At 43.0% G+C, this 12,354-nt stretch overlaps 1 protein-coding gene across 3 annotated transcripts in view; it reads left to right on the plus strand.

Moving 5' to 3' along the window:
- Positions 1 to 12,354, plus strand: part of CEP89 (centrosomal protein 89) — a 57,764-nt gene that overhangs the window by 13,314 nt on the left and 32,096 nt on the right. For 2 of the 3 annotated variants that reach the window (XM_074314430.1, XM_074314431.1), the window contains exons 5-8: positions 3,514 to 3,610; positions 8,895 to 8,923; positions 9,649 to 9,691; positions 11,616 to 11,834. In XM_074314430.1, the coding sequence (XP_074170531.1) occupies positions 3,514 to 3,610; positions 8,895 to 8,923; positions 9,649 to 9,691; positions 11,616 to 11,834 (388 nt within the window). The remainder of the gene's footprint in view (positions 1 to 3,513; positions 3,611 to 8,894; positions 8,924 to 9,648; positions 9,692 to 11,615; positions 11,835 to 12,354) is intronic. The other variant, XM_074314432.1, reaches the window with a different exon arrangement.

Raw genomic sequence — 12,354 nt, forward strand, 5'->3', positions numbered from 1 at the left:
ATTCAACAAATATTTCTTGAGCATCCAGTGAGTACCAGGAATTGTGCCAGGTGCTGAAAAGCAGTGTAAGACAGAGTCCATGGTCACACAATTAATAGTAATCAATTACAAGTATGATAAATATTACAAAAGAAGGGTATACAGGTGGCATGAGACTCCGCCTTTTCTGAGAGGACTACTGAGAGTGACTGCAGACGCCTAAGAAGGAGTCACAGCCTCCTTTCGTCTCCCCTTTGAGGCCACCAAAAGGGAGTGGGCTCTGCGCTCTTCTAGTGTTGGGGTCTCCTCCCTGCGACAGGGGAGGAAGCGTGGATTCCCAAACCCTTAGTTTATTTACCCTAATGTACCCGGTCAGGGGAGGTCCAGCACATCGTTGGACCCACAAAGGTCCCAGTGCAGGCCCGAGCGGTCCCTCTACCTTACACATCAGCACTGCTCCTTTCCAGGGTTATTCCTTGGTTCACTGCACATTTTTACCACACTCTTGCCCGGACTTTACCCCGAGGTAGAGCTAGCTGGCACCCTTTGTTACTCCACCTCTAATGACTAAATAATGCATTTTAGGTGGAATTAGCATTATTAATAGGAGGAGAGGCATCTGGGAAGGTGACTGGCCCATTCTGGGCTGGACCCTGTGCATCATTAGGGTTAATCGCCCCTGGATCTTAGAGTCATCTCACTCTTACAGTCACAAGAATCTGGACACTGCCACTTCCTTGCTGTGTTGTCAGGTTTCCCAGTATCTTGCTTTCATCTTCAAGTATTAGAATACTTCTGATGTCTCAGATTAGTTTTGCATGTTTTGAACTTGATATGCATGAAATCATAGAACACGTACTCTTTTGCATCTGTCTGACTACATTATTAGGCATGTACAAATTTAAAATGATACCATCCTGGTGAATTGAACATTTTGTCACTAAAGTAAACCTCTTTGTTTTTAAAAATTTGTTTTGCCTTAAGTCTGTTTCATCTGACATTCCCCATCTTTCTTTTGTTTGATATTTTCATGGTCCGTTTCTATTATCCTTTAATTTCAACCTTTCTATATCCTTATGTTCAGCTGTGTCTTATAAACAGGATGTAGTTTTTTAAAACAAGTTTACTGAGATATAATTCACATACTATACTATTCATCCATTTAAAGTATACAATTCAGTGTAGCATATAGTTTTTGTTAACTGAGTTTGATAAACTTTTCCTTTGTCCTTTGCTGGACCATTTAGGCCTTTTATATGAATGTATATAAGGATATATTTGAGTTTAATTTTGCCATTTTACTTTATTTTTCCTATTTGTCCTGTTATTCTATATCTTTTTTTCTCGTCTTCTTTTTGATTGATGGTTTTTTCAGTTCTATTTCTCTCTAATAGCTTGCAAGTTACACATTTTTTTCCCTAATAATTACCCTAGAAATTATAGCATGTACATTTTACTTTTTAAAATCTGAATTAGTATACTACCCAGCAAGAGGATGAAGGAGCTAGAACAAGGAAAAGGCCATTCCTAGCACCACTGGTGGCCGTGCTACGGCTGGGCTGGCCGCTGCTTCTTTTCCTTCAGTGCCCAAATATGTTTTGTTTTAGTTAGCAAGGTAATTTTCACAATCAGAAGTATTTGGTAGTTTAAAAAATGTTTTTTATTAAAACTAAAAATTAACGTTTTTTGAATATTGTCACAATTCTTTGGCTTATTTATCGATGTATTAAATATACACAAAAGGTGCGTAAACCATAAGTGTACAGCTCAGTGAATTTTCACAAAGTAGCCACTACCCAAATGAAAAAAAAGAACATTACTAGTACCCCCGAAGTCCCTCTTGGTGACCGAGAAAAGTTAACAGTTGTCCTGACTCCAAGAGCAGATTAAATATTAGAAAATAGCATTAGATTAGTTTTTGGTTTTTTAATCAATAAAAAATGCAGAAAGTACTTTTAATAAAACTGAGTAAATATTTGGAATGGAAGCAGACAATATACAATTATAATTTGATCATTAATATTTCTGGGGTCATATATATGTGACATAATATTATTTGCACTTACTTCATTACATAATGTATAGGAACATTAGATTAGTTTTGCCTGTTCTGAAAATCCTATGAATTTAATCATACAGTATGTGTTCTTTGAGGTTTTTGAGAGTCTTCAGTTACTGTGCATAGCAGTAGTTTGTTCATTCCTATTGCTACATAATGTCCCGTTGTACAACTATATCGTCCAATTACTTATACATTTTACTGATGTTAGACATTTGCTTGTTTCCAGTCTGGGCCTTTAGGAATAGTGCTGCTATGAACATTCGTGGATATATGTTTGTGTTTCCAGTGGATATATACTAAGGAGTGGTGTATGTATCGGCAGCCTTAGTCCTAGAAGATACTGCCCAATGGTTTCCGTAGTAGGGTATCTTTTTGATGATATTTGAGTCCCCTTAGCATTTTCACATTTCCTTGATAATAGTGAGCAGTTTAATATATCTTTGACAGGGCAAGCAAAGCAGTTGCTTTGAGATAAAAACTAAGGTCATTTCTTTTTTCTTCCTTCAAATGATGAGTAGACTGGGAGACCTGTCTGCCACTCCTGAGCTGGGTCACCTTGGGGCCCTGTCCACAGAGCCTGGTGGGCCCAACGGCCTTAGTTCTTGGCTCTGAAATGCTCCAGTGCATCTTGCTGGTCAGTGCCGCCCCCTCCCTGCCAGTCTTGGGGATGGCCCTTCTATTGCTTGCAGCTCAGCACAGCTAAGCCAAGCTGATCACATAAGTAAGATTTTAGTGAAGCATCAGGATAACAGAAGGGACGCCAACCCAGAGAACACTAGGCTCCTTAACTTTTTGTATGAGGCATGGTTCACTGCCCTTTCCCTTGGGCTGCCTCTGTCCCCACCTCCCAGAGCCCTGCCAATGAGACTGTCTCCTTATCAGGGGACAGCCTGTCTCCGCATAAGATCCCATTCCTGGCCCACAGCTCTGAAGCCCTGCCACCTTTCCTGATACCTACATAGGAGATGCTCACAGACAGCGGAGGGGAGGGTTCCATTTAATCAGGAAACAACGTTTGCAGAGGACTACATAGCCAGCAAACATAATGGACCTCGATCCCAAACAGCTGCCTGAGTGAGGGCTCTCACGGGGTGAGTCGGTAGCTCTTGTCCCGTGTAGAGATGAACACACAGTATCAGTACCAGGGTCGGGTGGGATGGGGTGCTCTGCACAGCAGGCCAGAGGCAGCCCCTTTTTCTGGGTTGGTCGCTGGCAGGAACAAGGAAGAGAGGCTGCCCAGGCAGCTTAGTGGGACAGGAAGTTCTTGATGGCCTAAGCATAATTTGAATGGCATTGACTTTGCCACTGGGCTTTTCCTGATGGCCCCGAAGTTTCATCCAGCCCTTCCAGGTGTAGTCCTTTTTGTGTCTCAGAGAGAGAGGGGGCACGGAAGAAGGTATAGAATACGCCATTTGAGTGTGCTAGGAGGAAATTTGATCACATGTTTGCTCCTTTGTCTTTTGTTGCAAAAGGTTCCATTGTCACATGGGGTGGACAGTGAAGATGAAGAAACTATTTCTGAGCAAGATCCAGACTCACCTCTTATGCCACAGCGTATACAAGAAGAAGGTAAAAGAAAAAACACCAAACCCAATTTAAAAATAAATACAAAAATGTTTTGTGACAATAAATATTGGTTAATTTGGGGGATGTACAGCCATTGCACCTCCATACTGTGATTCCGTGATTACAAGTAGGACTAGTCTTGAATTTTATTTTCACTGAAGATAAGTTACTTCACAGTCAATTGCCTGGATGTTGGGTTGTGCTCACGTTGTTGTCCATTTTGTCAGTTCTGTCAGCCCTGAGGGGACACATGGAGAAGAGGGTTATGGCTCAGGCTCTGAGGCTCTACGCACTCTTTCCCCCTGCTCCCTGGTGCCTGGTGTAGCAAGGGGCCAGCGCACGGCAGTCTTCATGGAGTGAGCGAGTGAGGGATCTGTCTTATTCACCATGCTGTGTCCAGTGCCCAGAGCAGGGCCTGGCCCACAGTAGGCTGTCACTAAAGGTTTGTGGGATGGATGAGTCCATGCACGTGTTTATAATACAACTCTACCTGTGCGTTAGCAATTGTCTGTATATATTTTTTTGGCTCAGTGAGAGAATTCAGCACATTCTAATAAATGTAGGGAAGAGTTTTCAGTTTCCTAAGAGGTGGCTTAGGATTGAGAAGTGAGGAAGAGGCATGGCTCCAGTGAGCACCAATAACTGCTTTCTCAGGACCCTCAGAGTTTTCTTATGCTCAGGGAGACGCTCACATAAATCAGTTTGCAAGGTGACTGACTGAAAAACAGAATGCCAGCCTAGTAGTACCTGGGCCAGAAATGCCAGTTGGTTAGGTGGCATATTTTATTCCTATGGGAAAAATCTATGTGAATATTAAAGTCATGTAAAAAGTATATTTCTTCTTTAATTATAGAAATAATACTGTAAAAAAAACAAAACCTGAAACACAGACATATATCAAGTTAAAGAATCATAATTGTACCCCCATAGATAATTAATTTTAACATACAATTGTGTACGTATAGGAAATATGTGTTATTTTGTTACCTGCCTTTTTAAATCTTCTGACACATCCCGAATATCTCCCTATGTTCATACACATCCATCCACTTTCTGATGTCTGTGTTACCTGTGGCCTGATGTGTCACATATCAGTCAGAATCCAACCAGGACACAGCACACGGTGCTTTGAACAGGGAAAGTTTAATATAAAGAATTATTTACGATAACAGGATTGCCTACTAAGGGGTAGAGAGAAGTCTAAAGAATACAGGAAGAGCAGATAGAGAGAACAGCCACTTCCTCTACAGTGAACATAATGCACCCAAGGGAAGAAACACATTTAGAGAATCACCCAAGGCCAAGATGCAGGCAGTGAAGCGGGTGCAGCTGTGGTCCACTGGCTGACCAGGAAGTCAGCAGAGGTGGTGTGCTAACAGAACTCGCTGGGAAGCTGTCCTCTCCAGGGGAGTGCCAGGAGAAGCCGCCCATGAGGAAGTGCTGATGGCCGCCTAGGAGAAGGAAGGTGAGCTGGAAGAGAGAGGGAGGAATGGACACAGCACACTGGAATGAGGAACCCAAGCCCCTTCCTCCTCCAGTGTCTCCAGCGCCCTCTACTGATGAAGCTTATCATTGTGCCACATTGCTGGTAGAAATAACGCAGCAACACAGGCGGGCGACACCAGGTGGACTTGGACCAGAGAGGCAGTGATAACTGGCACACTTGGTGGCATGAACTTGGAGCTCAGGTGGTGGTCGGGATGAGTGCAGCTCCTGCAGTGGTTTTTGGTTTATGAAAAAGGCCCCATATCCACCCCAACTTCTAATTCAGTGGCTCTAGGCTGGGGCCCAGAGGTCTGTATTTTTAACAAGCACCATGTTTCCCCAAAAATAAGACCTAGCTGGACAATCAGCTCTAATGTGTCTTTTGGAGCAAAAATTAATATAAGACCCGGCATTAAATTATATTATATCATCATATCATATATCATATTAGACCCGGTCTTAGAGTAAAATAATATGATATGATCATATATAATATATAAAATAATATAATATGGTCTTATTAATTTTTGCTCCAAAAGATGCATTAGAGCTGATTGTCTGGCTTGGTCTTATTTTCAGGGAAACATGGCATTTTGGAGAGTCTGATGGGGGTGATCTTTGGACAACACTTTTAAAACCCTGGTTTGTAGTGGTTTGGTCCTTGACTCTGTCATTTCCAGGTGACAAGAGGCTTGGCTAAGTTCCTTAACCCCACTTCTACTCAATCTGAAAGTGCCTCTCATCAGGTTATTCCGAGGATTAAATTCAGTCACATGTGAAACGCAACACCTTCCGTAAATGCTGGCTGATAATTATCACCTAAAGGCTAAAGCCGTCAAGCTCTGCCAGCCTGATGCCTCTCTCTGTTCTCTGGCAGCGCCCAGCCAGGAAGACCAGACCCTGAAGTCTGTTGGTCCAGGTACCAGTGCCTAGGTCAGAGCTGCCAGTTCTTGCTCATGGATGTCGTCCCTCGTCCCTTCTTTGATCCCAATAGTGCCCCCCACTAGTGCTTTCTCTTTCTCCTCCACAACCAGATTTGTTAAAAGACACATCTCCACCCATCCTCCCTTCTCTGATCTGATAGTGTGTCCTCCACCCACTCCAGTTAGGCTCCGCCTCCGTTAGTCCCCCCAACCCGTGGTTTTCGTCCTGCTAAATACAGGGGATGGTGTTCTGGCTTCACCTTATTGAACTTGTCAGGAACATTCCACACGGGATTGCTCCTGCTGTTTTAAAGTAATCTCTCCCCTGGTTTCATGAGATCACCCTCTTGTTTCCTCCCACCTCTTTGGGGGCCCCTTCTTCATCTCCTTATCGGGCTCGTCTTTCTCTACCTGCCCATTAAATGTTGGGGTTCTCCAAGGCCCAGTCTAGGTCCTTTTCTCTACTCTTAGAAGTTAGCACTCTCTGCCCCTCTGCTTCCAATACTATTTATTGTGTGTTACGCCCACGTTTCCTCTTCCAGTTCGCGACTCCATGTAACCAGCTGCCTGCTGTTTGATTCCATTCGTGCCTTCACTCAGCCAGCAAATACATGTGCACATACGGAGTGCCTGCTATGTTTTGGCACCATGGTAGCAGCCAGAGCAGTCTTTTCAAAACATGAATCTAGTAGTGTCCCCGCCTAACCCCGCACCACACTTTTTACTTGGATCTCTTCAGTGGTTCCCACAGCCTACAAGAACTACCAGGCCTCTCCCTGCTGACCATTCTCCAGCCACTCTGGTGTTCTTTTATTTCCTCAACTGCATGATGTCTGCCCTGCCACTGGGCCTTTGCACATGCTTTTCTCCTCCCCATCTTCTAATGTCTGTTGTATGTAGACCTGTCAAAGGAGGTGGGACATGTGGTTTATGTATGTTTGACTTTTTATATGTTCAGATATATCTGAAAGGAAACATACCCAATTGAGAACCTCTTGGGAGGGGAAGGGTTCAGAAGATTATGGGAGTTTTGATTTATCTGTATGGTTAGAATTTTTGATGGTGTATACTGTGAACTTTCTGTAAAGAGTGGGGTAGCACCTGGCATGGCATCGTGTATGCAGTGGGATGTCCGATATCGGGGACCTTTGTTGTGATTTTAATAGTTTATACCACTTGCGTGTACAGACTGTAGAAATGAGAAGGGTGAAGACTCTGGAAATCTTTTTGAGAAATTATAAATGAGAAAATAGGAAATAAAATATATGCACAGAGCCAAGTGAACTGCATTTACATTAAGTACCAAAGTAAACTTGGGGTGACAAATTCTGAGTTTAATCTTCATCAGATTCTTTTTCTGAAAAGTTGATGACTAAGGCAAAATGGGAGATCATTGTTTATTTTATCGGGGAAATAGGTGAATTGCCCTTTAAAACCTTTTTATGATCATAATTTTCAAACATGTACAAAAGTGGAGAGAATAGCAAAATGAATTCCCATGTACCCCTTACCCGCCTTCTTCTACCGCTGTCAGCATTTTGCCATTTTTCTTCATTGAGTCCCCTGCCCCTCCCCAACTTTATTTTGTGAAGAATTTAAGGGGGACATAGAAGATTCCATTACATACAAAGGCAGCAGATCTGATGCAGTATTGTAAGACACCAAATCAAAACTATTGTAAAAGAGTTATTAAAACTTTCTTTTTTTGTATCAGTTGAAACAGTTGCTCATCAGAAATTGATTCAGCACTCACTGTGTGCCAGAACTGGTGGCACCGTGGGCCCTTCCCCTCACAGTCGGTGTGGGGGTGGGGTGGGTGGGAGGGTGGTGATGAGCAGATGGCCAACTGCCTGGGTGCTAAGGCAGGTGGTAGAGGCACAAAGACTAGAGAGCAATGAACATTGTTTGCTGATTGTAGAAGGCAGCAGGAGAGGAGGCCACACCGCTGGGCGCGGGAGGGCTGGGTAGGGTTTCACCCAATGCTTCCATCCAGGCTGCCCCATAATACTTGATCAAAAGCAGTTTGGTTCAAAATAGTGGGTCAAAATGACTTTTTTGGTCAAAAATAAGCTCTTCATTGATTTGTTGTTCAAGTGTCAGTAATTGTAATGAACCAGGAAGTAGATATATAATCTTGTATGCATCTGTAAGCATTTTTATCTGTTTTTCTGAATTCTGTAGGTTTTTCACATCTTTTTGCATATTTGTTTCTAATTTATTTTCAGCCAGTTTAATTTCTGCTCTGCAAATTAGTTGTGGAAAGTTAAAAGCAACCAACTTTTCAAAAGTTGAAAGTCCAGCTTTTCACTACAGCCAAGGGTACAGGAAAATTGGAACATAAGGTCACCTGCTTCGTAGAGTATCTTGATCACAAATGTGTATTTGTCCATTGAAAATGAGTTACTGGGCAAAATTTGTTTTCGTCTGTGTCAGTGAAGCAGTTGGTTCAAGGAATAACTACTTTTATGACCAACTACTTCTAGGCAGGGTAGGCTGAGCCCATTTAGGGAATGGTGGGTGGAACTGTAGAGAGAGCATAGGGGTGGGGTCTGTTGGAAAGGTGGGAGGATTCCACTCCCCCCGCCCCCCCATGGGAAGGGCTCAGAGCCCCACTGAGGAGTTTGGCTTTGGTTCTGCAATCCTGTGAGTCATTGAAGGTGGTTAGGAATGAGCAGAATAGACAGACGAGCAGTTCAGCATTCGTGCTCCCTGTTTTGTTCCGGACCCAGCCTGCCATGTGACCTTGCAAAGCCTGTCCCCGTTCCAGGCCTCGTTTAGCTCATGTGTAGAAAGTGAGTTCCTATGATTGTACTCTTCTGAGTTGTCAAATGTCTTTAATCTGCTTTACATTTTTTTTCCCCTCTTCTTTTTTTAATCAGATGGTAAATATTCTGTTCTGAATTTAAAGGTAAGCTTATTTTTTTTAAAAAAACTGATTTTCTCAATAGACAGAATTTCCAAACTACTTTTGTGATTTGTGGGGGAAAAAAGTCTTCCCTTAAGAGTTCTTTCCTATTGAATGTTTCTTTTTAAATACTTTAAAAACATGAAACTCATATTCGCCATCGTTTAAAAATGAAAATAATGAGAGATTAGAAATCACTTACATAATTTGTGGAATTAATAGACAATAACTCATTTGCAAACATGGAAATAGTTCTAACTTGTTTTTAATTGTGCGATGGCATAGGAATTTAAAAATTAAACATTTCTTAGTAGAGTTAATTTATAACCTTATCTACTTTTTCAGCAGAAATTAGAAACTTAATATCAGACTGATGTGTAATGGAAAAATTAGCAAAAGTTCAAAGCCTTTTCTTTAAGTTTTGTATTGAAAAGCAAGATCTTATATGCTTTTCTCAGCACCTTGAACACATGCTTCTCTACAAATGATGGAGTCTTTTGCGTATCCCAAGGAGAAAAGGCCTGGTTGGAGTTTGCTTTGTGCATCTCTGCTTAGCTCTTGCAGCCATATCACGTGCTTTAGAATGTGAACTGATGGCCTGTTACTTGTGGGACATGCATGTAAAGACACAGTGACTGAACTCACTGTGAAGCAGAATGGCAGGAAGGAAATTCACACAGAAGATGCTAAGACTCTTAATTCATTGCTCTCATGGTTTTTCCCCCTAGGATGAAAAACCACCATTATGTGAAAAACCTCCACCAACCCCAGGTATTTGCCTTTTGAATTTCATTATGATTACCCAGAATAATCTCACCTAAGACAAGGGTCTTTTTTTTTTTTTTTTTCTGTAAAGGCTGCTGCTTCTGTCTCATTACTGAGATTGGGAAAAGGTAGCAATTGTTGAACTTCTGCCTTTGCCTCAAAAGAGAGGGTGCAAACCTTGAAACATTGGATGGCGGATGTGTGTCCCCATGGGATGTGCTCAGATCCTGAGGGAGTACTGGGGACTCCCAGTGCTTAGATGCTGGGAGGGTGGGTATATGCAAATGAGGACTCTGCTCAGGGGCTGGAGGCAGAGTGTGAGGTCTAGAGATGCTTTCTGGGGTACTCTCCCCTATACCATTTGGAGAGCTTCAGTAGCTTTTAAAGTGAATTTTGTAATGTTTTCCTGTTACTCCTCTCATCATTAGTCTGAAAATCGTATTGGGTATTAAGACTTTTAAGTCTATTCTCCATGTAGGACTGACTTAATTTTCACCCATTCTATCTTGGTGATTTTGGTGCTACATAGTGGGAAATTGCTAGGGCTCTAACTTCTAGCTCAGAGGCTCATTCAGCATTGTATATATTCTGCTACTCAGCCCTGCTTTGAATTTATGTATTGATCAAAATGTTCATTTCCATGATTTCTATGGAGTATCGACAAGCATCTCTCTGAGAATATTAAATGTACTCATTCCAAAGTCTTGTAGTTTTGCGGCAGCCACTCACGCCTCTGTTATTTGACTTTGGTGCTTCCCTTGGCTCAGACACTGGATGGTTCTGGGTAGTGTGCCCACCTTGGTCTTACTCTAGGCTGCAGCTTCTGTCTTCAATCTAATCTCAACTGTTTTCTTTCTGGGATTCCTCGTGGTTCTCTTGTTCTCAGTGTAGTTGTGGGGTTAGTCATTTCTTAGGCTTTCCTTTCATGTTCTAGAGACTGGATATATGTGTAGTACGGATTAGGAGAGGCTATCTGGAGCCACCAATCCCCTCCTTAGCCCTTGCCTGCCCCCTGGGGCATGTGCCAAGTCTACTCTCTGGAGCCACCAGCCCTCCCACCCTGTCTGCCCTCAGAAGCTCTCTTCTGTTTCCACCTCCATCTGGATGTGGGCCCTGACCAGAGAGCCCAATGTAATTCTCACCTCGTTTGACATCTCTGAGCATATCTCCCAAGAAACATCCCTCTCTCTTTTCCTCCAATCTGTCTTGCTTCCTTCTTAAAACCCTTTGTGATCGCTGGTTTGCTCCTCTCCTGGGTCCTTCAGGTATTGCCCACATGCTGGTGACTCCTGTCTCTGCAGCGGAGGTGCCATCAGAGCTTTGGGCCTGTGTCCTAAACTGAGCTTCCCTTCCCTTGCTCCATTGTGTTCCTTGTGTGGCCAAGTGCCTTCCAAACCACAGATCTTGAGGCTCATTCTCATTTTGCTTCTCCCTTTCTGCCCACACCCAGTCAGCCATTGAGCCCTGTTGAGTTAGGCCCTAGCTCCTTCTCACATATGTTCCATTCTCTCTGTCCCCACTGTAGTACTGCCCCTTGAAGCCCCTCTGTGCTGGGACCGTTCCAGTTCACTGTCTTTACGGCTCGCCTGAGGGGTTCGTCTGAGAGTAGGACTTCTTCCTTTTCTCACCTCTGCCTAAAAGCCTCTCTGGCTCCTGATGGCCTCCACTCTGTATATTATGATATGCAAGGGCCTCCCTTGGTTTCTGCCTCTCCCTCTGCCACCTCTCTTCCTGTCACCCACTGTAGTCTCATCAGACCACTCATTTTTTCCTGTATTGGCATTCTCTTTTCAGGGCCCAAAGAACATAGCACGAGGCCTGACATGAAGGAGTTGCTTACATGTTTTTTCTAATAAAGTCTCGTGTAATTTTTATATAAAATTGGAAATATCAGTTAATATTTTAAAACATTTTCCCTGTGTCTTTTCAGATATAACTGGGAAAACACGTCAACGATGGCTAGAAATGACCAAAGAAAATTTGGAGGAATTAAAAGAAGAAAATTTGCATCTGAACAGTGCAAACCAGACCCTTACTCTTGAATTTAACGTAGTAAAACAAGCAATGAAAGAACTACGATTGAAACTTAAGAGAATAGCAAAAGAAAATAGAAAGCTGAAAGAGGCTGAGAGAGCACCCTCTCAGGAAGGTGAGGACAACTATGCAGTTCTTTTATTAAAGACACAAACTGTACTCATTTTCTTATTTATTTTGAGTTAGTATTTTAGGTTACAATATTTGTTACATTAATATTAATATTTTGTGTTATAATATATTTGGTTCTTTCATTAATATCTTTATATTTGTTGAAATTGAATTTCATCTAGTATATCATTGTTATTGTTATGCTAAAGAAATTCGTTTTTTCCCCTTTTTCCACCTCCCCTCCCCCCACTCCGGTTCAAGCCGTTGTTTCTCACTCTAGTTGTGTAGGACACAGCTCCCTGGCCCATGCTGGTATTATGAGCCTTGTGCTCCCCCCAGGCTGAGGCAGTGGTCGCCGGTTGGCTGCTCACACCAGCTCACGGCAGCTCTCGCTTACTGCTGGCCACTCACGCAGGCCACCAGCTGCTCATGGTAGCACACGGTAGCCCACGGCAGCACACGGCAGCACACAGCAGCACACAGCAGCCCACACTGACCTCCGGCTGCTCACCGCAGCCCAGCTC

Source organism: Rhinolophus sinicus, linkage group LG11 (genome assembly GCF_036562045.2).
Source record: "Rhinolophus sinicus isolate RSC01 linkage group LG11, ASM3656204v1, whole genome shotgun sequence".
Classification (NCBI taxonomy): Eukaryota; Metazoa; Chordata; class Mammalia; order Chiroptera; family Rhinolophidae; genus Rhinolophus; species Rhinolophus sinicus.